General features: G+C 37.8%; 4 protein-coding genes across 6 annotated transcripts in view; 1 reads left to right on the forward strand and 3 right to left on the reverse strand.

Annotated features, from left to right (window-relative positions):
• Positions 1-14,120, reverse strand: part of LOC131209974 (tyrosine-protein phosphatase corkscrew) — a 31,472-nt gene extending 17,352 nt beyond the window's left edge. The window contains exons 1-3 of the mRNA XM_058203152.1: positions 13,225-14,120; positions 10,208-10,395; positions 10,011-10,140 (exon numbers count right to left, since the gene is read on the reverse strand). Of these exons, the coding sequence (XP_058059135.1) occupies positions 10,011-10,140; positions 10,208-10,395; positions 13,225-13,247 (341 nt within the window). The 5' untranslated portion in view covers positions 13,248-14,120. The remainder of the gene's footprint in view (positions 1-10,010; positions 10,141-10,207; positions 10,396-13,224) is intronic.
• Positions 13,142-15,306, forward strand: LOC131209976 (uncharacterized). 2 transcript variants are annotated; one of them, XM_058203156.1, is made up of 3 exons: positions 13,142-13,176; positions 14,629-14,722; positions 14,784-15,306. In XM_058203156.1, exon 3 carries the CDS (start codon positions 14,802-14,804, stop codon positions 15,024-15,026), a length of 225 nt encoding a protein of 74 aa, XP_058059139.1. In that variant the 5' UTR covers positions 13,142-13,176; positions 14,629-14,722; positions 14,784-14,801; the 3' UTR covers positions 15,027-15,306. The 2 variants fall into 2 exon arrangements, with proteins under 2 accessions (XP_058059139.1, XP_058059138.1); XM_058203155.1 differs by lacking the exon at positions 13,142-13,176 and having other exon boundaries at positions 14,603-14,722.
• A 6-nt stretch (positions 15,307-15,312) lies between these two features.
• On the reverse strand, positions 15,313-21,130 carry LOC131209975 (cdc42 homolog). Of its 2 annotated transcripts, none has more exons than XM_058203154.1 (5): positions 20,879-21,130; positions 18,386-18,628; positions 18,198-18,307; positions 17,927-18,124; positions 15,313-17,846 (listed from the first exon to the last, which is right to left on the reverse strand). In XM_058203154.1, exons 2-5 carry the CDS (start codon positions 18,561-18,563, stop codon positions 17,757-17,759), a joined length of 576 nt encoding a protein of 191 aa, XP_058059137.1. In that variant the 5' UTR covers positions 18,564-18,628; positions 20,879-21,130; the 3' UTR covers positions 15,313-17,756. The 2 variants fall into 2 exon arrangements, with proteins under 2 accessions (XP_058059137.1, XP_058059136.1); XM_058203153.1 differs by having other exon boundaries at positions 20,826-21,130.
• Positions 21,131-22,091: 961 nt separating this feature from the next.
• On the reverse strand, positions 22,092-26,904 carry LOC131209408 (endothelin-converting enzyme homolog). Its single transcript, XM_058202473.1, has 11 exons — positions 26,853-26,904; positions 25,467-25,548; positions 25,266-25,360; positions 24,625-25,189; positions 24,277-24,565; positions 23,521-24,201; positions 23,257-23,416; positions 23,108-23,156; positions 22,718-22,785; positions 22,513-22,643; positions 22,092-22,433 (listed from the first exon to the last, which is right to left on the reverse strand). The coding sequence occupies exons 1-11, from the start codon at positions 26,902-26,904 to the stop codon at positions 22,092-22,094; spliced, it is 2,514 nt and encodes an 837-aa protein (XP_058058456.1).
• Positions 26,905-27,910: the final 1,006 nt, after the last annotated feature.

Here is a 27,910-nt window from a genome sequence, read left to right on the forward strand (position 1 = left end):
TTGTCCATAATAAAGGACAGAACCCGAAATTCACAATAAATAAATGTGGTTATCACATTTCTAACTAATTCGTACCCTGTTGTTAGGTACACTGTATAAAGGTATGACAGACGTCTTCCTACAGCACACGTTAATATTCAAACACACGATGATGCGCCATTGTGTTAATTGAGCTGTTTGTTGAAAAATGTGATTATTTGTTCATTTTTGTTATCTTTTTGGTCATTTTTTTGGTCATTTGCTCTGCTTGTCATTTTTTTAATGGGCAGCTCCAATCGTTCCGGTGTGGCAGTACGATTATGCTTTGTTGTCTGGCAAAAAGCCAGACCCTTTCTTGATGATGTGGCCGACTGGGCGCATGCATGATGATTCTAAATAAAACAAACTTATTAAATCTGTCGCAATTCCAATAAATGCATTACGAATAGTGCATTAAAGATGGTTGGAATATAAATTTGAAAACATCAATTGTCACTTTAAGAAAAAATATCGATTGTTTTGAATTTCTGTTCAAACTGCGTGATGTTCCGCACTACCCTCGTAGTCTACTTTCATGTTCGCTCACGTGTCGTAGGAACGTGCTATCATTTTAGATTCGATAGAGGACTATGACACACGGAACTATGTTTTCCGTCAGTCATTAGCGCACAACTGTCAATGCAGCCACCCGTCTTATAAATAGACAAATATAAATGGTCAGACAGTCAACACTCCTCGTCCACTTCAAATTATTAACTCGCTAACGCTTAGTAAGGTTCCTCAAAAAAGCATAGACGATTGTTTTTCGATCTATATTGAAGGCCCATGTAGTACTTATGGAAGTTGCTCTCTTTAAAATAAATCAAAACTACATCAACTATCGCTCACTATTTAAACAATTTCAAGAATAAATTTCAGTTGTGTTTCACAACGTTGCTGTTACTCACTGTAAAGAAAATGTTGACCAATTGGATATCACGACTATCTACATATTTAAACGTACATATTTAAATAGTGTACATATTTAAACTGCAATGATATCCTATTTGTCGCTGTATTTTGAGTACTGCCTTGATTTTGTGACCAAATTCCAAACAACAGTACATAAAAATGCAAATGAAATCAATGCTCTTTGCATAGTATAACAGGTTTACAGCATGTAGAAAAGTCACCCAATCGATGACGATGTCACAAAGTCACGATGACGAGCTGTAGTGATTCCAATTATTTTTATTTAAGTCTTCGAAAGTCAAAAGAATCAGTACTCGGGAAAACCTTCAAAGTAGTCGAGGGATCGATTCTCTAATTTAAAATAAATCATAAGTTTTTATAATCTGTAAATGGAACAAGATTTGTACGTACGATAGTCGCTAACGTGACGCAGCATCTCAAGGAAACCTATCTTAAAATTAGAAATTTGGTGCATAGCTTCTGTTTTAATAACTAAATTGGTTGCAATGACCTGATGATGACAAATTCATGGAAGATTATATTATAGTCGCATTTACTGACGAAGAACGGAAGTTCTGTCGTACGTGGTAACGCGTATCACGTACGCCACAGCATTGTGTGGTATTTTATACCGCGGACAAGCGGACAAGGTTAAATAAAAAGGACGTGCTGTCAGTAAGTCCTGTTGTCTAATGAATTACCTGCTAACAATGATTAAATCGGAACTCACAGAAAAGCAGTTAGTATCGTACGATGTCCCGCGCACAATGTACAATCCAACCTTTCAAGGCCTCTATCTCGGGCCTTGCGTCGCGTATTTACTTCCCGTATACGTTCGATCACGTCCTCATACAATGAAAAATTAAGGGTGGACATCAGGTTCAAATCATGTCTATCTATCTTTTGAATTTCATATGCGCAATGCATGTTATATTTGAGCCGCTCTTAAAATGACCGTTTGCAAACATCACAGGCTAGCGATGCAAGAACGAACGACCTTGTTTGCATCGCAGCTAGGGAAGCAAACATCCCCCACCGACAAGTAGTTAAAGTAAAGGGACACTTAAAAGACCATCTTATAAAGAAAATAAATTAGTTCCAATCAGTGAATCTTATGATTGAATATACTAAACTTTCGCAACGTTATACAAAGCTATTGATCAACAATATGCTTTTAAATCTGATCCGCAACATCCCTTCATATAAAATTAATTAAACGGCATCTCATTGTGTCTTCTACTTAGTCCGTAACGTTTGTCAGTCAATGAACGAAGAGTAGTGTGGCATGCTGTGCCTATCGCGTTTCTACGCGCTTTCAATAATCTGTGGAAGTTTCCGTCGTCATGTAGATAAAATATTCAACTGGTGACGTGAAATGTAAGTGATCTTTAGGGCTGATTTTAATTGCAAATCGAGATCCCACTACAGTTATATATATTTGGAATTTGCGTTCCCACCCACGTAGCAAATATCTACATACATCAAAACACAATAATATACGAATGTAATGATAATAAAGAAAGTTAGTTGATTGATTCAAAACCTTTCCAAACCAATATTGATTTTCCGATCATTCATTCTACATACATCTAACAATAACGAACATCTGCAATACATTCTGGAGGCATTTTTCATAAAGAATTCAATCAAACAAGTCTATCAAACTTTGCGATTCCGATAGAATGATCTAGATAAAATCAACGAAATTCAAATAGAGCATTACATGCGTTTGACGTATTAAGCAATGCCAAGACGAAGAAAGACTAGTGAAAGTGAAAGTAGATCCTAGCCTTATGCCGTTCACTTAGTTAATTGAATACACTTGATTCAGAGTTATCACGAGCGAAAATGTCACTACTTCTTAGCAACTAAACAAGAATTCAACTTCTACGCGGAAGCAACGGATCAACATTTACGTAAAGAGCACATTGCTCATTAAATAGAATCACTTCCGGTCTCGCAATCACTCACTTCCGTTCAAGAAAAGCAAACATAATCTAACTTATGACACTCGAGCAAACGAACCGTATGACTTTCATTGACGTTTAGGCAGAGGTGTTTTTCGGCAAACAGCAATGCGTGCAAACAAATCAATTATTGGAAATGAAACGGAATGGAGAAGGATTAGGGATCTGCGATTTTTGTCGCGATGTTTACTCGTCAGTACAATTTGGACATACCACTGCAGTCAAACATCATGCGATAGACAGAAAGATTCACATACGTTTACGGTAGATGAGCCAATTTGTATGATTATGAAGCAATTTGCATGCCCAAATGATCAAGCAACTGGCAACGAAATCTATGACGTCACTAGAATTATTGCACTAAGAATTTCCACTACGGCACTATTTCCTTCGTGATCACAAATGGTGAACCATCGTCAATTGAAACGATAATGTAAACAAATATTATTGAAGAACTTTAAACATTTTTCTTAGAATATAAAGTTCTTTTAAAATTTAACTCTAGATATACCATCGTTTTCAATATACCTATTTATGCGGAACCTATACCTATTTTCCAGTCAAAATGATTGATCATGTGAAAAATTGCTTATTATGACTTCAAGCGTTTATTCACTCCATAACAATGATGAAACAAGTTTAGTAATGTTAATTGTAAACGATAAATAAATTGGTATACATTTTTATACAACAAAACACTGAATTTTTATCACTTTGTTGGAAACAATTTCTACATAGGAACATTTTTTGCTCAACACACTTTCCGCATACACTTCTTTTGCATGCATTACAAATATACTTAGTTTTATTGTTATTGCAACATCTTATTTGACACCACTTGCGTACAGAAAGCGTGCCACTTGTAGTTGGAAACTCAGTTCTTTGTGATTTTTGCATTGAAGTCTAAAATTCGGAAGCAAGTTCTTCTGCTAATCGAAAGAGAAAGTCTTTCCGTGAAATGTTTTTCCTGTTGTGTCCTGTACAATATCTTACTACTGATTCCCGCTAAGTCCAGCATATTGAAAAACACTTGAAGTGGCCACCTTCTGGAACCTGATTACACTGTATATTTTCGAACCATTTGAACAGTGACATCGACACCAAATTTGGTTTCATTACAAAATGATACAGTTTCAGGTAATTTCTTAGAAACTTGCAATTTTTACATGCTTATGTCTTGCACTTAGTATGAGCACTTTCTTTTTTGGTTTGCTCTTATAAACAGTGTATAACAACGTTGAGAAACGCGCCATGCTGTCGTTTTTCAGTTTGCAACTTTTCGGCAGTTTCCTCTTGTTTGCGCGTATAGTTCCAACCAAAGAAGTGTTTTCAGATCTTACCCTTATCGCCAAAGGAATAGCTGTAAAAAAAATTATCGATTGTTACAGTTCTTCCCTTCATGGTATACGGCTCAAGAAGTTATCACAAATTTGCTTACGGGCGTTGAGGCATTTCTAGCTTCCTCTTTTCCTAAGTAGGGAAAACCATACCAAACCACGATAATATAAGGTCCCGGTTTGAAGCAGTTTTGACTATTTTCATTTTTTCCCAAACTGTTGAAACTAAAGCGAATTCGTCTGTTTGCAACCGTTGACTCCTCTGATTTTTATTGTCGAAACAAATGTACTCGAGGATCTCGATAAAATCACGTCGACTCATAGTACTGGAAAAAAGGATGGCCTCCATTTGTTGCTCCACAAATATGCCCCACGCCCTTCGTATGCCCCACGTGCGTACAATATTGCAAGAAATGCCTTCAATTTCGCTTGCGTAATTGTCCACTTTTTACCCAAAACTGTAGAGACTTCTAACCTGTTGACGATCATGGGTACATCAATTGGGATATCGGCGCGAGGAGAAAGGAAAAAGGTACAGTAAACAAATGTTTTGTTGCACACACCAACGGTCGGGAGTGCCTAACCTACGATTCAGAGATCAATAGATCACATTCTGAGCAACATTTGCCGTTTTGGCCTAAATTTCTTCAAGGTAACCAGGACAAGGACAGTGATTTTGTCTGGTATAAATCTAAAAAAAATATTAGTTTTTTTACTAACATTTATAAAAAAAAGTTTATTTATAAAATGTATTCTTTACTTAGGGCTATTACAAGTCATGACATCATTTCGGGAAAAAAAATTATATGTAGAGCAAATTTGCAATTCAAACTGCCCGACCAGTCAAAATGACTGGTGTGGTATATCTAGTGTTAATTAAAACCATAGAAAACAGTTTCAACAAACAAACAACAAGAATTTAAACATTTTTCTCTATGTAGTTCAATAGTTTAAAATAGTGCAGTTACTCGAAATATTTGTACGTATTTACAACATCAAAAATCATTCAATTTTTGTATAACATTAATATTTTATGTAACAAAGATTAAACGTCATTCTGCATAGTCAACAGAAAAGGTGGCCTCATCGTGCCTAAGTTAATTTATCCTCCAAAGAAAACTAAACAGAATTGTTTTAACACATTACGTCTTTTAACAGCTTCCTTAATGTGAATCAATACAATTCAATTGCATGCAACAGTTAGTCTATTCAACCCTGTATGGTACACTGTACTCTTAGAAAAGCTTACGCTTAGATGAAATTTCGGCTTGGTGAAACATATAAAACAAAAAAACATACTACTTTTTATATTAAAACGTGACATTTGTAGTATAATCGGAGAAATTAAGCGTAGAAATAGCTTTTTAAAAGCGATTAAAACATGGAACCGGTTCAAGCCACATCGACATAAGCATGGCGTTAACGAGTTCGAAATGCTTGCAAAAAAAGAAAACAAAACTATTTTGAACCCAATCAGCATATGGTAGACAAATAGGAACCACCAACATGAGCAACATGCTTGATGACTAAGGCAACCTTTCAAATCTATTATAATATTGGATAGAAAAATCCTTGACCAGAATAACAGCAACCTTAGCGTTATCGAAATTATGGCGTTTTAGCTATCTTTGCTTTATACATCTCCAGATGAAGGTTTTACATTTGCATAATTATTTGCATGGTCATGTTGCTCTAATGAAAATTTCATGGATTCATATCAGGTTTTATTCAATAATTAGAATTAAATGCAGTCAATGTAAGTAAATGTGACAAAAACAAACAGCAATACCACCGTTGCTTGCGTAGCATAGGCTTTCAAGAACAACACCGCTAACGTTCAATAATTGGCTCAGTGATTTATTAATAGTAATTGTAAAAGCTTATTAATTGGTAACACCCGCTGAGCGGCCTTAGCTTGCACCAAAGACAATGTTAATCTCTGTTGCTCTCTGTAACGGTGTGCTTTGACGGGTGGAGTTGTTGGCCCAAGGCCAACCCCCATGTCAAGCCGGTATCAAGATTCGAACCAATGAGCAGTTGCGTGACAACAGGTACCGGAATTTGAACCCAGGCCAGCTGAGTGACAACGACTACTATATCAACACAGGGCAACAGTGTTCGGATACAAATATCTATGGCTTAGCTTATTCTATAATGCACAAATCATTTAACCATGTTCGATAATAAAACAATTGTTGGGTGTAGTGAACGTTTGCTATTATTTCTGTGGCAGCAAGACCTTCGCAAATTTAAAATAACTGCTCAGTTTCTGAGGTAAAATATTCTGCTCAACTGCTAAAAATTGTTAACTGCACGACAAGAATGTTACCATCTACGACGTCCAGATTTGGAAATGAAAAAAAAACCAATCAGCCACCATTTTTCGGTAGCGTACCCCAGCGACGATTACTGCGGTTCCTCCTTCATTTTCCAAAAAACAAGACTTCGATGATGCCGGTAGACCGAGATCCACACCACAATCACTCGTTTGTGCATGTATTGGATTCTTTTGCACGATATGACAATTTTCCGAGCTCCAAATGCGACAGTTCTGCTTATTAACATAACCATCGAGGTGGAAATGAGGTTTTCAAATTACGTACAGTTTGAGTTGAAGACTCACCACTTAGGAACAAAGTTTTAATTGTTTCCCAATATTCTACACGCAAGCGTATGACGTCCCATTTCAGGCGTCCCGATGTCAAATGTTTCCAATTTTCAAAATGAAGTTTGCTGTTGTAAAAGTCAATTACCAGGTAGTTTAAAATTCAAACTCTTAAAGGATCACCTCATAAGTTGCTAAAAAAGTTCACGTTCGGCTTTTGGTTTTGTTCGCGGACAATGATCTTCCTGAACGGATGCTACTGTAAAGTTGACAATGGTTGATACGATTTATACTATCAAAATAGGGTGTCTGTCCATGGCTTCATTGTTTGTTCGCCTCTTACCTATCACAACGTGTCATTCGTGTTAGCGTTAGTCAGACCTTGTCCGCTGTGTTCTCAAATGTCTCCAGCGTTCTCCAAGGAAGTATTTTGGAATCGCTCTTCTTTTTGCTGTTCGTCAATGATCTAACTCGTCGGCTTCCTTCTGAGTATCATTTACTGTATGCTGGCGGTCTTAATGTGTTTTTGCCTGAACGCGATCAGTTCCATTGTCGTAATGTACAAGCATTGTGTGATCGGTTTGTTCATTGGTGTGCCTGTAATAAAATGGTCCTGAATGTCAGAAAGTGCAATGTCAAATCATCTTCAAACAAGAAAACCCCGGTCCTGTTCTCTGAACGCATTGCTTCTTCTGTTGTTCCGCCAGTTGACGTGATCCGTGACGTTGGTGTAGCCTTGAACGCGAAGCTAAAGCACTACGAGCACATGCACTACGAGACATAATCAGGTGTGCGTATAAAATGCTAGGTTTTGTTATTCGCATGAGTTCTAAGTTCCGAGATGTTATTTGTCTAAAAGCTATGTATTGTTCTCTTGTCCGTCGGATCCTTGGGTTTGTTTGTTTGAGACGACGACCGGACCTGGAACTTAAAATTGATGCACGGTCGCCACTCACCGGACATAATGACCCATTACTAGCTCTCTGTCGTTTCATATTAGGTGTATAATTTTATTTTTGCAGTTTTTGTTCGACATTTGTGACCTAGCTACAACAACAAAACCCATGACTATCTTAATGAAAGTATTGTCCGTCGTTAGCTACTACTTTCTTTCTTCTTTCAGGTAAATAACGGGTTTCGTGTAGATACAACTCATCGTCTTTAGAGGCAATCTAATTAGGAACCCATTTTTTAAATCCTTTCATGATAAGTGAACCCCTGTGCTGCCAAATCTTTACTCATGCAACGGAACATGCAACGGTCCAAAAGAGCAATATCTGGTGAAACAGCGAGAGTTAACAGTTCCCAACCGACATTTTCGGGATAGGTTTTGACCGATTTTGCGATGTGAAGTCGAGCGTTTTCATTTTGAAAAAAAGGCTTATCATGTCTTTTATCCCATTCTCGTCATCTTATGGCCAAAGCTTTGCTTCAAATGCATTAATCGTTGTCAATGGGATTGTCCATCAACCGCAGCCGCATTAATTTCATTGGGTTTTAAAAGCTCAAAGTACACCACACCTTTCTCATCCCACCATATGCACAGCATAACCGTTACAATTTCACTTTGGTGGCGATGGACCTCGTTCACCAGGTTGTATTCAGGCCTTTTTAGGTTTAGCTTTTAGGTTTTAGGTGGTAAACACTCCCCTATTCATCATCAGTAACGATCCGGTACAAGAACCCATTTTTTCTGCTGTGCAAGTAGTAATGAAGAAGTACTACCCGTAAAAACACTTTATCAGGAACGAAATTCGACACAACTTAAAACAGTTGTTGTTTATACTTTGACCAAACAATCTATGCAGCGTTAGATGCGTAATGACAGTAGCTATCAAACACATATTTCATTAAAAAATATTTGCTATATTTAGTGAGTAATGCCATGTACTGTATTGCAATAAAGTTCTACACCTAATATAACAATTTTTCGTTACTTTTTGACATTAATGTATCCTTGAATCAGTGTCATGATATTTTTGCTTTCATGTCTTCTTAGTAACCTAGTAACTTATTTGTGTATGCATCTCTTCAAAAATCGTTTACCACTTGCCAATCGCCAGCTACGATTATTGTGCTACTAGTTATTAGTTCTAAGTTAGTACTGCAAGTTGTCAATCGGGTTAACGTTAACGTTGCCCGTTAACTGTGTTTTGTAATAACAAACAACAACAATAAACAACTTGTTCAACTAATTTGTTGCAAATTTCTATACATGTATGCATATTCCATTTACTTATCTTATTTGATTTTTCCCAATCGATTTAATCGATTATTATTATCAAGTTTCATTCCTCAAGATTTTCAAAAATTTTGAAACTGTGTAATTGCGTTAAAACACAGTTCTAATCATTTTTTAAATTTATTATTATTCGTGTAATTATTGCATTTAGTTAGCAAATTGTAGACAATCAAATAGTTTGCTAATGGCATAAGTAGGTGAATTTCATTGAAAATCAATCGACTTGCATTCCTTATATAATAATATGCATTGCGGGCATTTCGCCCTTTATTGGCATGGATAGATCAACCAACACTCAATCCAGTTCAGTTATTTCCAGAATATCTTTAAAAATACCTTCTCCCGGTAGGTGCGTTTCATTGACAATTCATTATTAGCAAGTCAGTGTGAACATTTACGAAGGAAAGGAGGAAACAAAAGTTGTATAAAAGAGGAGGAACATTATGAAACAAGGGGAGAGAGGCACCTAGAAGAGAACCCCAATAAGCTTATTGCTCAACTCGGCCCATCAAAATACATCGTTACAGAAAGCAACAGTGATTAACATTAACCAGAAAAGAATAATCGCAATCATTATCGAATCAGTTAACTATATTATTTTTATCCTTGGTTGTTGCTTCAAATTAAAAACCCTTTTTTGGCGTGAAATCTCGTGTCTGGTACCTAGTAGGAACCGTCATGTGAATATTTTTCATGACTTCGAGTTCCTAATTCGATCTATTATTCGTTATGTTCTGTTTTTTGTTAGAAATTTCATACTCTTACTTCTATGCGACTAATTATGAAGTCTTAAAATGATTACTACCGTATTTCATTTGCATTCAAAATGATTTGCATTGTTATCTCTCCATTCCATTAGTTTGTCACTCCATCATTAGGAGTGATTTTCGAATTACTCTACAATAAATTGAGTTAATACCAATCCTCACCGTTCAGTTGTTGGTTCCGCGCAAATCAACGGTTGCTTCAGTTCGATTATTTGACCGTTTTTTTCCTTCAATTGTCCACCGTTTTCCATATAATACTGCACAAGCTCCGACAGCGTGGCAAACTTTTCGCCTTAAATAAAAATATTTAATATTAATATTTAATATAAAAACCTTAAATAGTAACATCAAAAACTCACCACCGTACAGATCAAAAAAATCTCCATTGTTCTGGATTTTTATGTGCGTCACTTCTTGCCCACGCCTTACTGACAACGTGAAAGCTCCAGGACTGGAAGAGGAATGCCGTGCTAGAAATGAGCCATCGAAACCGCGTTCCAATAGCATTGTTTCTGCTTCTACGCCGGATACTGAACGGTGAAACCATCTATGAGCAGGAAAAATTGAAATGCAAGTCAGATAAAATATGATGTTGATGAAAATAGGGATATAATAATTGCAGTTAATAATGTATGAATGTAAATATCAAAGTATACAGTAGCTTAAATAAGTTTAGCTAATGAACATTTGAATCATGTGTGAAAAAATGAGTATATCTTCTTTTTGAATCGCTCTTTTGAATATTAGATTGAGTTTTCCGCAACAAAATTCCGCATCTAACCAAGGCCAACTAAAAAAGAATGGTATTTTACTATTGGCATGCTTTGAAACCTCGTTTATTGCGACAAAAGTGTCTTTGTAATAATGAGGGTAAGATTCAACTATCATTATGAGGAGTTGAAATTTTCTGTTACATGGGGTCTAAATCATCATTAGGAACAAATTATAACGGCATTTTTTTCCAGGGATGCACTATTTGCATGAAACCTACAAGTATGTGACCTTTCTTGGTCACGATGACTCGAAAGAGGGCCATTTTGCTATCAGGAAAGCAAAATAAATAAGTCTTATTGGGGAAAAAATCACCGCAAGATGGTGCAACAATCCACAAGCTAGAAGCAGTCATGCAGTAACTCGTGGATGATAATCTCAAGGTTTTAGGCTAATAACGTCTTTGTCCCGACCAACCATTGAGAACATACGGCCATTCATGAACCTTGGAGTATGCGAAAGATCCCCCTCATTTTAACAGTATTAGCACAATTAATCAAAACAATCTGGACTAAAATAATACATGAGGACTGTAGAATGGGTGAGGACATAACAAAACCATGATGTTTGGCTAAACATTTTCTCTTGTATAAATTATCTGATTGTATGCTACGATTAGCAGTAAATTTACCCTAACTATAATGAGAATAGTGTTGAACACATAATCTATATGATCAACTAATTTTAAAAAATAAAGCAATGTGCAATTTATTGTAGTTATGTATCCTCCCTCCTATCGCTTATACAATGCCCGATTCAAAAAGATATGGCAGAGAATTTTACTTAAACCACGAATTAATCATTGGTTGTCCCAGATGAAGGGAAATCGAAAACGTATATAAAAAAACCTTTGTCATCGTCCCCCTCAGGTTAATCGATCACTAGCCAATCCTGGGGAAAAAGCTTCGATACCTAATCCAATGGTTTGGTTTCTCAACTGATCGATTCATTTGTACTTAGCGATGTAAACACTAAAGACGCAAGCATTGCGTGAAAAAAATTCTCAAAAGTAACAAAGACCCAAATAGTAAGCCTACAAATAGTGAAGAGGGATGCAAAAAACCTTGTTAATTGACTACATAAGCTGGGCTGCACTGACACAACTTAATCGTGATCTCAACTTAAGTAAATCTAGTAACAAAGTAATCGCAGGCAGTATTTTTGCAGAAATGCTAAAGGATGTTTTTGTAATAGAACTATTACCGGTTTAAAGGTGCGTTTCGGCCTTAAGTTGAATTTGTCTGCCAATTTGCATCCATTACTTCCTACTTCCCACGGATTCGAATCCTCCCTTCGCAACACGTACTCAAACAGCTGTTATCAAGGGCATAGCGTGAACTCAGCCTCAAACACGCGGCGGTTGGAACGCTGTGAATAGCGCACGCGAGTGTGACTGGAATACTTATTGGATGATATAACTGAAGAAGTGTAAAACAAACCACAAGGAGCGCCCCTGGATACAGTAGGCGGTATTGAAATGCCTAGACATTGCAGGCGTTTTAACACATACATCACAACGAAGAACGAGCAAGTGCATAAACGCAATGCAATCACCAATCAAGCTTGAGTTCATGAGCTGAGAATTAGGTTTATGTTACACTGCTACAATGTTTTCCTGTCTACATTCGACACTTCTCGTCGCCAATAAACTCAACAAATGTAAGTAAAACTATTACTCCCAATTGGAGAGGGAGCCTAGAAAAATAGTACATCAAGCAACACAAATATTCTACATATAACAGCCACAAGAACTGTGTAATTAAGAAAAAAATGTATCCCTATCTTTTTATCGTCTTGGCAATTCTTCGGCGAGGCCCTATGAAGTCTTTAGATTCTCTGTTTAGTTAATTAGTATGCTCTGTTTTGTTTCCATATACAGTGCAATGCATTTTTGAAGTTTAGTCAATAAACTCGAATCAAATAATATTTCGACTACGGTAGCAGATGATATCACACCGGCATAAAGAGAGCTGAGAGAGATTCATTAGCTGTTTCATGCGTAAATTAATTTAATTGAAAACATCTTTTTAGCCTAATCTCTTTCTCAATTAATCATTCAAATATTCTTTCAATGTTAGCTCCAAGCCAAACCGTTTGTATATATGGCACTGAAGGAGAGTCGTAACACTGGCCGTTTAACACACTTATGACCCATTTTAATTCAATTGACCCTTTTGACATCACGCACCGAGATGATGAATAAAACCAATGGCAATTGTATCTACAATATGATATGTCAAATAATTGCATGCTTTTACAAAAATTACACAAATTTTTCTAATCATTTATCCAACTTGTTAATAATCATTGATGTATAGTAAGTAAACTTTTACTTTGAATATTTACGGAAAAATCGTCTTGAGGTTGTGCAACACTGCTGTACAATGTAAAAACCCAACGTTGAGGTTATAGATCGGCGCATGCATTTCACGATAAGCGAAACTCGACTTTCGAGGTCAAAGCGCAACAGCGCATCCGAAATCGGTGACGGAATTGTGAGCCTAGGATTTCACACGTCGTTACTTGTGTACAAACAGAAAGGAACTAAACAAATGAAGTAAGTACTATGGAAAACTAATTTCGCAGTTCGAAATAAATGTTTTACCTTCGCGAGGAGAGTGCCGCCATCGGTTTCGTTGATTTGCAAAACCCCCTCTAACAAAATTAGTGCCCGTAGAACAACGCAAAGCGCACAAAAACACTCGATCACAACACTAACACTGAAAACTGAACGCTGAAACGGCAGCTAAACTCACTCGTGATTCACAGCAATTCTATCGGAGTAAGGACACTGGAAAAAAAAACTTCTGCCTTCGCGATCTTTCTCACTATCGTGCTGCACGTTCACGTTCACCACCTCACAAGATTGCTCATCTCGTTTGATGCAAACTCACTTTTCACATGCCCAACGGTAATGGCTCACAGGCGAAACTCACCCACGGTTACATTCACTCATCGAAACACTCGCTTTTGGCACGGTGGCTCAGCACGAAACGGATTCCTTGCAAAACACCTGATGGATACTACTAATAACTTTTCGATATCTCTATCTTCCTCGAACCACCTCAAATCCACTTGCAGTCCATACACTTTCCCATACACTTCACGCGATCCGATACACAGCGACGGTCGAAAGGTTGACTACCTTACGAACTTATGTTGATTGCCTTCATTTTGTAATCCCTCACTATCGCACTTCAGTTGCACTCGTTTCAACAAAAAAAAAGATTGACTGTCAAAAATCCGATACGAAGGAGTGGCGATTTCATATCGCCATGTAAATATGCATCGACCCCAATCTCCTCATCATGCCTCGGAAGCTTCGTACCAACCTCTTAACTGGCCCGATTAACACAACGCCGATCAGCGATGAGTGCAATGAAAATATTTCACCTTTGCACTCGCGAAACAGAAGTGCATTATTTGTTGCTTCGGAAACTGGTCCAATCGATATTACGTGGGATATTACGAACAGAGAACTCGCTTTTCACGCTGCGCAGCCTTTTGGCTAATTTTCGTTTGTCTTTTGTCACACAACGCGTTCTTTTCCCTGTATGAATTGTATGAGGTATGAATGCCTATTGTTTAAATCAGTTTTGACAGAGAGATATGATCGAACAATTTGACAGCATCGGACATATAATATCGAAATCGGACAATATCGAAAAGAGCCAGCGTGTGGAACCTGCCATTTTGGCCTAAAATCAACATTTGCTCCGCAAAAGTACAACAAAATCATTATTTCAACAAGATTTTCATGAAACCAATTATTGTATATCAGTAACTACCGTAACGTTGCTCATTTCGTTAGCAACGTGCTCTGTCATCCATGCGACTTTTTATGGAAGATTGTCCGAACATCCGAACACGAGGATTTGTTCAAAATCGAATCCGAGAGCCAAAAAAATATCTTTCACACAAAGTCAATTCGTTTGCTTACGAATAACGAAACTCATTCATTTTTTTGTCACTAAAATAGTTTTCGATTTCAAATTTGACTTCTGCACAGCTGATTCCTGTCAGCCAAACGTCAACAGAAGTATGGAAGTGAACGCCGATAATTACGCTTCTGGGTAATTTTTTAACAAAATCATCGGCCATCTGTAAGTTATAGATATGTACAGTAGGCAACAGTATATAACAGCTTCAAAACTTTCATTGCAGTATATTTCAGCTGAAACCATGAAGAGACAGGCTAAGAATCTGCTTCTGGATAGAATGCACCGTGGAGTCGTCTACACTTGCATGGGATTAACTCTTTATGGCAGTTACATGCTCGGAGTTCGTGTTTATCGGTATTTCACTGTTGTTAAACCAGCTAGGCAAGCAGAGGAACTAAGAATGTTGGAGGCTGGAGCTGCGAACCGAGCACCCGCTTTGGATACAGCGCCTACACTTTCGTCATAAGACAGAAGTCATTTCAAACTACTATGTAAAACCTTCTAGTTCTCGATCAAAGTAATTCTCTTATTTCGCAAATATATTATGTAATTGGAAAAATGGAAGTGTGTAGAATGGTTTTGTTCAGCTTAACCGGAAACTTTCCCATCCATATACTTCATATTGATCGACGCAAAGTGGAGGAACAAAACCAATGTTTCACCATTTTTATTTCGTCATATTCATTCATTCACAGCATTCATTTAAATAAAACATTCGATCAATTTAAAGTTAATGAAACATACACATGATATCCAGCTGTATAAAATGTTTTGTTTTATTTTACTGTTTATTTTCCGTCAAATATAGTATTTGTTATCTCAAAACAAACTCGTGCTCGATATGAAATTTAAATAAAAGAATGGCATAAAAATGTGTGTGCTTGCTGTATGATTTATGGAACTGAAATCATTCTACAGGGTATCGCAACTGAAAACACCAAACCAGACTGTGTTATTTTCATTCGAAGCGAAAAAATGCTCCTTTACATAGAGTCAACAAATTTTCTATAAGACAACCCTTGTTTTCTTCTAAACCCTATTGTGTAACATGCACATGGTCATGTCTATTCACTCATTGAATAGTTGGAAATGTTCGACTCCTTCATAACATTAATGCCGCATCTGTGAAATATCGATCTCTGTTTCAAACCAATCGAGGGAACTTTTCCGTGTACACAATTTTGAGCGCGTAATTTGGGTGATTTAAAATTTTTTGGGACACTAGTCAAACACTTAGCTTCTCTGACCAGATATTAGATTCCCTTGAAGTATGCAAAGTTGTTCACCATTGGTTCCATAGCACAACGACGCGCTAACATCATTAGAAGCAAATCTGTCCACTAACCTTAGACAGAAGTATTGCGCCAACATTGATAGCAACACAGAAGTGGGTAAATGATTTGATGGGAAATTACTCTAGCATGTTTCTAATTCACATTGCTACCGATATTGTACAACATTTGAGTTGAATCCTCTGCACTAAGCATCAAATAAAATCTGTTTTGATGTTCAGTTCGAGTGGTTAGTGGATCACGCACGTGTTTGTTTTTGATCACGAGCTAAGGTAGAATCTCCAGAAATGAAAGATATGATTTGACATTTTGACGGGTTCATGTGATTTGAAACAAAGAAATGATCTTATTTAAACATTTTGGGCACTGTTCGTACTAAGCTAGGATACAATTGTTAAAAAAATCCCTAAACACTGCAAGTCAAATGCAAAGTGATCTACCAACTCATAAGAACCACTAACGGTCGCCAAAGCAAAAGTTAAACTAGAGCGGTACAGTGTTGTTTGAACTAACATGAGTTTAATTAATACAAAACTGATGGTAGCGAAGAATATACCTAGCACATCGTTATCGTCTCGAAAGCATGTAATTCTTTAAAATTAGATAGAATAGTAGTAAAGCTTTCTCGCTCGGTTTGAGCCGCATAACTTTTCTAATGTTACTTTCTGCAGTATTACGTAGAAACACGTTAGCCGCTTCCTATTGCCACCCTGCTTGCTCCAGCTCCACTAACATTTATGCTCAACAATCCTTTAAAAGGATTTAATATACAATCATGTAAAAAAATTCAAACTGACAGCTTTTTGACACGAATCATATGAATATTCCACTTTTAGTAATTTTTCTTTGTTGATGTAAAAGACATATAAACTGCTTCCCGAAATCATTATCTTGCACTTTCAATGTACTGTGTCACGGCAGACCTATACCCAGCACGCAGTCCCATTACAAAACCAGCCAGCCAGCGAGACGGCATCAGTCGTGCCAAAAGGCTGCATCGAATGACAAGAAACATTTGTCCAGGTCCGTTTGCTAATTCTTTTGCACCGCACGCCTGCGCGTCCAATAGACTTAATAATAATACATTTTACAATTCGTTTTGTATATATTTTTCCCTCGTTTCCGATTTCCTATTTCCAATGTCCGTTCACATAGCGCCATACACTGCAATTGCACAGAGCCATGTGGTATTACTTGCTTCCGGTTTTGTCAGCATTGCCCGGTTGACTTCCCTCTAGGAGTACCGAAGATGTTGCTTCTTTCATAGGAACCAAAAAACAGTGGTTCATGCTGGTTTACTTCATTCAAGATAACGCGAAAAGTGAAACGACAATCACGTACTTGCATTAGAATGTATGTATATATGCGCACAAATATACATAGTTGTATAATTATATATGCTATTTTTTGTTTACTTTTTCTGGGTTTTGTGATTTGGTTGTTTATGTTGTTCCTACAATCAGCACTTTCTTTGCTTTACTGTTGCCATGTTTAGCATTTTTGCATTGTTTTTACTTGTGTATTTTTTTCTTTTATGTTCGTCTCTGAGGTGTTTCTGTGTTGGTTAATTATGCTTAGGATCGTTTGTTTTTTTTTTAGGATTATTTTCAAAGAACGTAGTTTTAAGGATGTTTGCCACAATTCACAGAGCCATTCTTTCGGTTTTATAATGCATATGCGCTGCATGTAATAAACAAGATTAATCGATAAAAAAATTAAAGAAGACAAGCGACATTCCGTAGTTTCTGTTTGTCTTCGGCCTGTTAATGACTGCTTTATAAATGTGGCGTAAGCGAGTGTTCGCTATCTGAAAGAAACACGAAAATTCGAGGATCCGGGCAGCACAACCAACCCTCTTTCCTCCTGTGCGACTACGGAATCCACCTTTCCGAACGGAGCATGTTTTACAAAAATCGGCACTTCCGCTTTTTTGTCGGCTCTGGAGGTTCTAGTGCTGCCAGGATTGCTTCATCGAATACGTTCTTCAGTCCTTTCTAAAAAGCGAAGATGTAGATGACGTGTGGGTGAGTATAAACTAATCAAATATCGATTTTGATATGAATTTTGAACATACCTGAGTCAACGCAGAACATTCCACGTATTTAACGGCTTTTAGCTCCTTGGCCAGCTTCTCTCCCTGCTCAAGGGTGATGGGCTTCTGTTTGTTTTTGGCCAACTTTTCCAGTGTGCTGTTTTCATCACGCAGATCGATCTGCGTACCTACCAATAAGAATGGGGTCTTTTGACAGTGATGCGTTATCTCCGGCACCCACTGTAAAATAAAACATGATATGAAATACAAATTGTGAGCCTATAAACGACCGCTGAAAACATGATCGATTTACCTTTTCTTTTACATTCTCAAATGAACTGGGACTAACAACGGAGAAGCACACTAAAAACACGTCCGTCTGCGGATAGGATAAGGGTCGGAGGCGATCGTAATCCTCCTGGCCTGCAAATAAGGATGGACAAATTACAGATCGTTAGCGGGTAAATTGAACGGTCTACAGAGGCCAATGTGCCTACTTACCGGCGGTGTCAAACAGACCAAGTGTGTATGGTTCGCCACCGATCATGACCGTGACTGCGTAATTGTCGAATACGGTCGGTACGTACTCAGAAGGGAATTTGTTGGTCGTGTATGAAATGAGCAGGCACGTCTTACCGACGGCTCCGTCACCAACGACTACGCATTTGATTGTTTGCATTGTGCTGAATTAGCGAACGATCGTTTCCTTTGGAATTTTTCGTTCTTCTTGCCTGTACTTCAATCCTGTGGAAAAAAATGCAAAGCAGCCCGTTGAGAATCGAACCAATGCTTTTGTTCACGTGAAGTGGCTGTCGTGGAAGTTTCAAAAAGCGGTGGACGCAATATGGATGGATAATATGGATATTTTGAATGTAAACGCTTTCCGAGAAAGCCCAGCAGAAATGGAGGGTTCGTATCAGCGTACGAACGAGTTGATCATAAGCCTTCTTCTCAATTAATCCAAAACATATGCTTTTAAAGAATAGAAAGATATTAAAGTTTCCAAACTTCTATTTTTATGGAAAAATAGAAACCTGTCCACTAAAAACAGAGGGTTAATTTAAAATGGAAATGAGATTTGAAAAAAGATGTGCTGCTAAACAAATACTGCATGTAATGGTTGTTATACCCCTTTTTTAAAACAATTGTTACTATTTAAGCGACTGACTATATCGCAAATCAAGTAACTTACTAACTGTTATCCAGCAGAGCTGTCGAAACTCATTTATCTATGATTCATTTCTTTGGACAACTCGTAGATAAGGAGCTGTGCCATGAGAGAGGCATGTATTAGTAACATCGTCATTGCTTCTTCCCGATATTTGTAGAAAATTTTCTATAAAAACGAATTTATCTAGAAAACGGAATATGCAACCACTCATTTCATTGTCAAGTTGTGTAGGTTACTTTCGTTTGGGAATATGCTTATAAAGAGGATAATGCGCTTAAAAAGCCTAAACATCATGTTCGTAAAATTGAAACTACATTATACTACAATAACAATTCGTATCAGTTCGTAAGATCTAATCGAATGAGCTACACAAATTTAGATACGTTCACCATTGCGAACGGAGCATTAGTATTTTTCAATGATAAGAAAATGCAAAACGATAAAAATTACACTAAAGGCACCACAGACCAGACAACAGGAGAGTAACATTGACGTAATAAATACGTCCATTCCTCTAAAATAATACCAAAGTAGTTTTTGCAACGTTTTTCATTATTAAATTGTGAAAAGAATTGCATTTTACCGAATTGTTTTCTTTATGAACATTTACGTTCCTACCAAATTCGATTGCTCATGAAGATGAGGTTTATTAGATAAAGGTTTTGGAAATATTAAAACGCGAGAGAACGATGTGTCGCTGTGTTTGTAACGATAAAAGGTGTTGACGATACTGAACGAACAAAACCTTTGCATTATTGTCGGGTAGATATCACATCGACTATTATATCGAGTCCAAAGAATTATACAAGTTAATAGAATACAATGACTTTAGATTTTGATTGTGTGGGAAACTGAGAAACAAGTGTTTTAGCGGTTTTATAAATTCATTATTCTTCTATTTTTCCGAAACGGTATATAATACACAATAATAATAATAATGTAAATAATAATGCATATAATGTCAAAAAAATTTCCTCGGAGTCTGTGTAAAATATGCTGCTACTCTTACAGACAACCGCTCGCGAGGCATGAAAAAAGCACTACAATTGCAATTTTGGGTCGCCGGACATCTGCTGAAGTCGAAACAATGAATATCAGTATCAGAACTATTGAACACGAGGAAACCGAAATCGAAACATAGCAGCCGCAAAGAGGGCACGATGTTATGGTCAGTTTGTGACAGTCTGTGGCGGTGTTGCATTTTAAATAAAACCCTTCTGCTCCTTCCTCTGCATACTTCATTAGAGGTGCGACGTAGGCGACGGCTGTCGAACGAACGCACAAACGAATAATAAATTCATCACATTCCAGAAACGCCATTTTGCCTCATTCCGTCCTGCTCCGATACCGGTAAAATGATGCATAGCTTTCGTCTGTAACGCAGCAGCTCTCCATTCTTGTTACTCCTACACAAAATGTGGCACAATTCACTCTCTTTGCTCTTTGCACGAACCAAAATGCAGCAAAAGCAACCTGATTCACCCGCTGGAACATCGCAAGCATAAAAACTTATACATACAAACACAGATTCTAAGATGGTTCGTACAAAACCTTTTTGCATATTCTTTTCAAACTTAGCAAGGCAAGTCAACTTTTCAAGATATCACTTGGCACGTACGCACGCACGCACGCACGCAAACACATGTATTTAGAGAGTGAGGGCACGGAACACCCTTAAGCCGTAGTCGAATTGCCCGTACCGCCAACCCAGAACGGTATCGAAGCCAATTCTAATGCAAATTATTCTCTTATGATGATGCACAAACCCACCTTTAACCGAATGGTGTGGGGTTTTTTCGAGACCCGTTTTTCGTCACACTCACTTAGGATTTGAAACTAGACGTGGTTATCTTTCTGCCCGTGGAGATCGATGAGTCGATTTCGTGTGGGATGCGAATAGGATCTCAGATTCGCCAGCTCAAAGGACACCACCGCGAAGTAAATCCGTTCCAATAGGCACTACACACAATAAGCTAGCGAATGTCACTAATTTTGATGAAATCACGTTCAAATAACTGCTTATTTCTTGCAATTTCTGTTGCTGTACCAACTTTGCCGTGCTTGTGTAGCGAGCTTTCTTTCTGAGTGTGAAGAGTTGAACACTCTTTTCTCTTTTGCGCGTCTGACGTCAAAAAAATGTGTTGTGCGTTTATATCGGGGTAATTGGTTTAATAACCGAGTTTGAATTTTGTTTTAATGGTTTTTCTGCAATGGTTTAATGCTGCCAGAAAACGCAGTAAAAGGCGAAACCAATTGTTATTGTTTTTATTAAACATAGAAATATTGATGATGTAAGATTTGCGCAAATAACAAACGTAACAAAATAGGGGAAGAATTGAATCTGCACATATAAACCAGCATAAACTCAATTGCCATAGATAAACTATAAATTGTTGAATGCCTCGAATATAAATGTATCAAATTCAGTAAATTTCAGTTATTCAGACAAAATTAAAAAACCTGAAGTAAACATAAATTCTTCAAACATAATATTGTTTACCAATAATTGTTGTATATTATATTACAATTATATTTTTTGGCCCATTAAATACACCAATCATACAACCCTGCGAAAACGCAAATCGAAACCCTGCAAACGTCAAACGCAGTCAATTCGACCGAATTCGCGGTGAAACAGTGAAACAAACGTTACAAGCGCTTCGCTACGGATAACATCTGCGATAATCATGGAGCATCCGACGATAAACGATCTACCAAACGAAGAAAGTGATTTCAGTTTGCAGCTTGTTCAAGTGTATTTGGCCGAGGCGTAAACCCGAGTTTTTATGCTCATGTAGCCCTTTTCATGCTTTCGTAAGTCAATATTTACCGGTGAATGCTTCCCGATTACTAAAATTATTTACCGAAATAAGCAGTTAGTATAATGAGTTATAATCATTCCAACAATCTGCGACTTTCTTTTATATACATAGATAGATAGAATAGATAGATAGACTAGATAGATTTATGAACAATTTGTTTATCAATATGCGGGTTTTATTTGTTATCACAATTTTAGGAAATCCCATCATCCGTTTACCATATTCTACATTTATCTAGTATGGGATTCATTCCAGAGCCCGATTTACAGCCGAAAGTCTGACTAAATTCGGGAGAATTGGTTAGTACTCCTTTCAGCCGAAATTTACCAGGGCAATGTGAGTCGTCAAGATACGCCTTGGCCGCAGCTTCAGTGTGTGATTCGCACCATATGTTTCCGAAAGATATGAAAAACAATTGTTCATGTGTAAACTCTTCGAAACCCGGTAGAGTTGCTTCCTTTCCTGCTGTTTTGTGGTATAATTGATATGCTCGGAACGCCTCTCGTAAACCGCCGTTGTCAGCAATATTTTCTCCTAGCGTCAATAGGCCGTCGATCTGTATTAAAAGAAGATAGCATTGGTATGCAACTGACTGGAAAACTTTGAAAAAGTCGTAAAGAGATAAAAATCATCACATAGTCGTCAGCTTCCGGTATATAATATCGATTGTACTGATTCACGAAACACATCGTACGGTTCACGTACTCTTGAATGGTTTGGTTAGTCCACCACTGTTTTAGGTTACCATTTTTATCAAACTGTCGTCCTGAAAAGGATTAATGTTCAAATCGAATACTGTACGCTGAATTCCCTAAACCGGTTTCCCAAGTTTGCTCTTACCACTGTCATCAAATCCATGCGTTAGCTCGTGCCCAAGAATTGTTCCAAGCGCACCGTAATTTAAAGCCCTGCAAAAACAGTTAAAAATCAATCTACTGTAGCAAGTGAGTTTTGGAACTTCGAATCATACTTTACGGACTATTCCCCAGTCGTATGCAAACTGCTTGGTGTAATTGGTGCACGTGTTTTGGTACAATATAGTCAATGTTATGTTCGTGAAATTTGGACCTTGTAATACTCCAAATAAGATTTCCAGTTCTTGGGAAAATGTACATTAAGTGCAAATGTTGAGGATGTGGACCAAACATAAACTCAAAATTATGGAGTTGTGTGAAGCGGTGCAGCTGTGCACAATGTTGAGGCAATGCAACAGTTTTTGAGGATCCTTACTCCAATCCGAGATGGTAGAAGGGATATTGTAGAATGGCAATCGGGATCGCTGAAAACAGGGGAAAATAGCAACCTGTTTGAATCTGAAGCCACAAGTCCATCTTACGCTTGGTTCGAAAAGACGAATTGTAAGCATGGTCGAAACGTACTGATAGCGTTTTCCTGGAATGTGTGAAATGCGTTCACATTTGTGGGAAGAGTTTCCCAGCTAAGCTCATGTTTGCGACGCCAGCGGCGGAGTTTGATGACATTTTTGCGTTGAATTTCTTCCAACATGTTCTCTAGATGCGTGCTTTCGTTAATGGCCAGCTAGCATACGGTCGGTTTGTGTGCGACCATTTCAATGGTAACAAAACAAAAAAACGAAACCTATTTAGTTGAGTTTGTAACTAAGGCCCAGAGACTTCGCATACCCCCTCGTAGTGTTGTTCTAATCGGGTTTTATCCAAAATCCAGTCCGGAAAGCCGATTAAACTACGCATTGCTTCGGATTTCTGCAGTGTAGAATGCTTGGTAGGCCAGTCCATCCAGGTTGTATCCCGCACCAATCCCTCAAACGCTATGCGAATGTAATCGAGCATTTCTTGTACCTTCGGTTTAGTATGGCGAGTAAAGTTCTCATTAGATATCGCATAGCTTACGGCCATTCCAAGCAATCTGTTAACAGTGCCGGTGCAATACAATGTTCGCGAGCTGAACCCCTCACTGGTGGCGATAGTTTTATAGTATTCGTAGTGTAACCGCCTTACTTCCATAGTGGTATGTAAAATCAATTCCTCAACTACATTCCACCAAATGAACAGTTCGATGTGCGCCAAAGGTGTAACGGCGAGATAATCCACCAGTAGTTTTAGATACAACACATCGGCGTTGCTGGTAAGGATCAATTCGTCTTTTAAGTTCAACTGAGCCTCGGGGATACCCTCAAAAACGTTATTCAATAGTTTTTCCCAAACCACAAACGATGCTTTCGGAGCCATATAGGTATCAGTGATGTTTTGCAGATCGGCAGCTGTAAAATACACGATATCCTGCAAGTTCAAACGATCTTCTACATTTGTACTTTTAGAGACATTCTCGGCTTCTTGAGTGAACTAGAAAATACAGAAACAAGGAAAAACAGTTTTTGTACTATGATTCTAAGCTTTCAAATGATAACGAGAACCAACTTTCAAAATAGATTCCGAAAACTCAATGACTATCGTTGCAGCCAAATCGAAATCCTCGTTAAATGATTCCACCGCAATGTTCGGATCGGAGTGATTGACCAACAGTTTCATGACGCCAACCATAAACTTTCTGTATGCTTTGAGTGATGCTGTATCCTTTTCAGCATCGTCGACGTCTTCCTCAACTTCGTTGGCCGCCTCGCCATTCGTTTGTTTACCACTGTTAGCGCTTACTGTGAGTTTCCGTCTAGTTCTTCCAGGCCTGATGTGTTTCAGTATGTCGTGGTTGCTGTAGACAAGGCTTCGCTTATTAAATGATCTTTATTGTAGTACCGATTCTTCACCTACAATGGCAAGTCCGAACCGCTCTCTGGTGTGCCCAAGACCAACCTGTTGTAGTCCCTACGCTGTGGATCAGGATATACGTCAAATCCTATGAATATATCCATACCAAGCAGTTGTTTGATTTTGGCCAACGATCGAATCCAGTCAAAGCCGTATCCTTCGAAGTCGGAAGACTTCGTCGTATTCGTTACATTCAGAATAGACGGGTATGGTGGTAGATACAATTTTTTAAGGTTCTTATAAATAGGCCCATATCCGAGATGGTCCATGGCAGTTAAGTTCATGCAGCCTCTGTACATGGCTCGCGCTTGGATGACGGGTTTTGGATCCAAGTCGCTATCGTTGGCTTGAAGATACTGCCGAATGTTTCGCAAGATTTTCGTTTGCCGTTCGCTGAACCAGTCGAAACTGATGTAAGTGTCCGGCCGGGGATGTTCCTCTTCCCAGTTACCGCAGGCGTACTGGTAAAAATCTTCGCAAGGGTTCACTGTAACATCCATGCTGTGCTTTAGTGCCGCCGCGGACCGAAGACATTCCGCGGTATGGCAGACGTCGGACGGAAAGTGAACTTAGAATGGCGTCATAATTAGAATATTTTGATAAACTGTTACATAAACAATAAATCGTCATACTGGATTACTCACGCAAACATGCCGTTACTATAATAGCGATCGTCAGGATGAGGATGATGAGAAGCAGCAGAAACACTATTGATTTATGATAGTAACGCCGACGAAATCTAAATCGGTGAAGTTCCGCGGTTCATTGACGAAAATTTGTGACATTATATTATCTGCTAATGGCCACCGCTGGTGGAGATTAATCGTGATAGAGCTCTACATTACCTTGATTGTATACCGATTAGGTAGGGGTTGCCAACCGACGGGTTGATGGTATTGGTGGTAGAATTTTTGCCTGAATCATGTCCTTTAGGAAAAATTTATAAAATGCATTGAAACGATAAAAAGAAAGTAAATTCCAACGTTTCTAATATATGTATGACATATTTCTAAGGTCAAAATAAATTAATGACCAATATTAAAGTAAGCCTTAATCAATTATTGGAAATGTTCTATTTTATTTGGGTGTTATCTAATAAGCTATCATTTAGCTTTGTGTGGGGTATGCCATTTATAACCTGATTCCAAGGAAAAGATTTGATGCCGTGGGGTAGACGTGCCTTCAAGGTGGTAGTTTTCACAAATAATAATTGCATAGTTAAAAAAAGTTGAGTATTTAAAAAAATTGCTACTCTATTATCTGGTAGAGTTGGCAGAAGTACGAGTATTGATATCATTTATCAGATATTCTACCTGTCAGAACTAGATGAAACCCTTAACCCGAAGCTTTTTATGCACGTATTAGTAATGTTTTTTAAATAAAAAGTTGTATTCACAACAAAGCGCAGGTACCGCCCAATAATGAGTACTTTGTGTTAACATATAAGTTTATTTGCTTAAAGGTTATTTTGCTTAGTGGAACATTCGTCTCCAGCATGAAATATGCTACTAAAACCATCAGGGCAAAAAATATAGGTTTTTTATACAACATATATTTTTACCTACACAATTTTTCTACAAATCATCTTAATAATTATGTTGTCATTCACGATAAAAAGACGTTCGCTCAAATAATGAATAGTATGTGCCAATATGATAGAACGAAGAGCATAAACTCCGCTTATAATATCATGCCAGTGCTTAGCGAATGACGAATGGCGAGTGTATTGGCCACATTTTTAATCATTCATGCTTTCGACTTGTACTGCAACGCAAAGTTTAATGCCCTTAGCTAGGGCATGCGTAATTTATGAATTTATGTCTTCGTCAAAAGGGGTTACGCCATATCGATGCTTCGACTTTCGTTGCACTTTTTTTGTCAAAACGCATTAAGTAGATGAGGAAGAGCTTCCTAATGGGCAAACAAAATAAAGGGTGAAATTGATCGTTAAGTGGATGCAAATAATGCACAATTTAGTATTGCTCCCTTATGTTAATCATTGAAGTTATTTTTCTTATACTTAATGGTTAACTTTACGCAATATTTTGAATTTTGTACAAAGTGTTGAAAAAGGTATTATTAACTACAACTATGTTCAAAATATGCTATAAGTTGTGAATTAATAAATCTCCGATTAAAAATACAACGAACCTTTTCAAACAACTTAACAGTAATTTACACATCAAAACATCACCAAATGTTGTTTCCTGTTCTTAGCATATCCAACATACCGTAATCTGGTTGGTGGTGACTGTTTGTTGACCAGATATGTTGAGTAGACATACCGGGTATTGTTCTTGATTGTCCAGATTCTAACGAAATTGTATCTTTTAGGGTTAGCTTAGTCCCTATCGGTTCCTTTTGTTTGAGGAATGTTTTTAAATTTTTATGTTAACTATGATTTACTACAAATCAAAAATAAACATTCACTATCCCGTACACATGTAGTTCATCTTTTTGTGCTTAAATTATGGTACAAAGATTTCAACCGTAACTACAACTTTTCAGTGAATTTCTGAATTTATCCGCCATCCACGCAGTGGCGGGATAACTCGTTGAATTCAAACGTACATATGTTTGATTAACAGCCATTTTTTATCGTTGATGTGTGTTCGTGACTATGAAGATAACACGGACATGAAGCTTACGCGACAAATTACTTCTTACACGTACAATGAATGTTTACTACACTCTTTCCTTCATGGCTCTTTCCTGAAGGTAATTCGATAGTTGGCCTAAATGACTCTTGTGCAGTTTTTTTGCACATTGGACATCGTCACGTGGCCGGAAAAGTTCTATATCATCTTTGTTTAGCTGTATTGCTGGAACGTTTTTGAAACTCGAAAAGAAGGAAGCAGGTGTGTCTCACGAGCAGGGGAGCTCTGAATGAGTGAACGGTTTTGCATTGTAAAATAAGTGTGGGATTGTAACTCCGTCGAGTGCCACCCCCTTACAACGTAATCCTTAACGCAAGAAACTTTTCTCTTTGCCTAGTAAACGGTTAGGCCGAGTGGCCATCGTGAGAAATATTGTCTCAGTATAGACAAAGTGAGCGAAAAGTTTATACAGGATGTGCATGACATGATATGCTCCTGGAAACAAATATTATACAGATATTATTAGCAGAATCAGGTTTTGCGTGGCATCACTTTCTATTTCCAACATTTCGGACACCGTGTATATTTTACGTTATATTTGTATATAGCCAGAGTCATGACACTACGACGAATCCGTCCACTAGACAGGCCCAACGTTTGTTTACACTATTCTTTGCGTTCGCAGAGCCTAT

The sequence above is a fragment of the Anopheles bellator genome, chromosome 2 (assembly GCF_943735745.2).
Source record: "Anopheles bellator chromosome 2, idAnoBellAS_SP24_06.2, whole genome shotgun sequence".
NCBI classification, from domain to species: Eukaryota; Metazoa; Arthropoda; class Insecta; order Diptera; family Culicidae; genus Anopheles; species Anopheles bellator.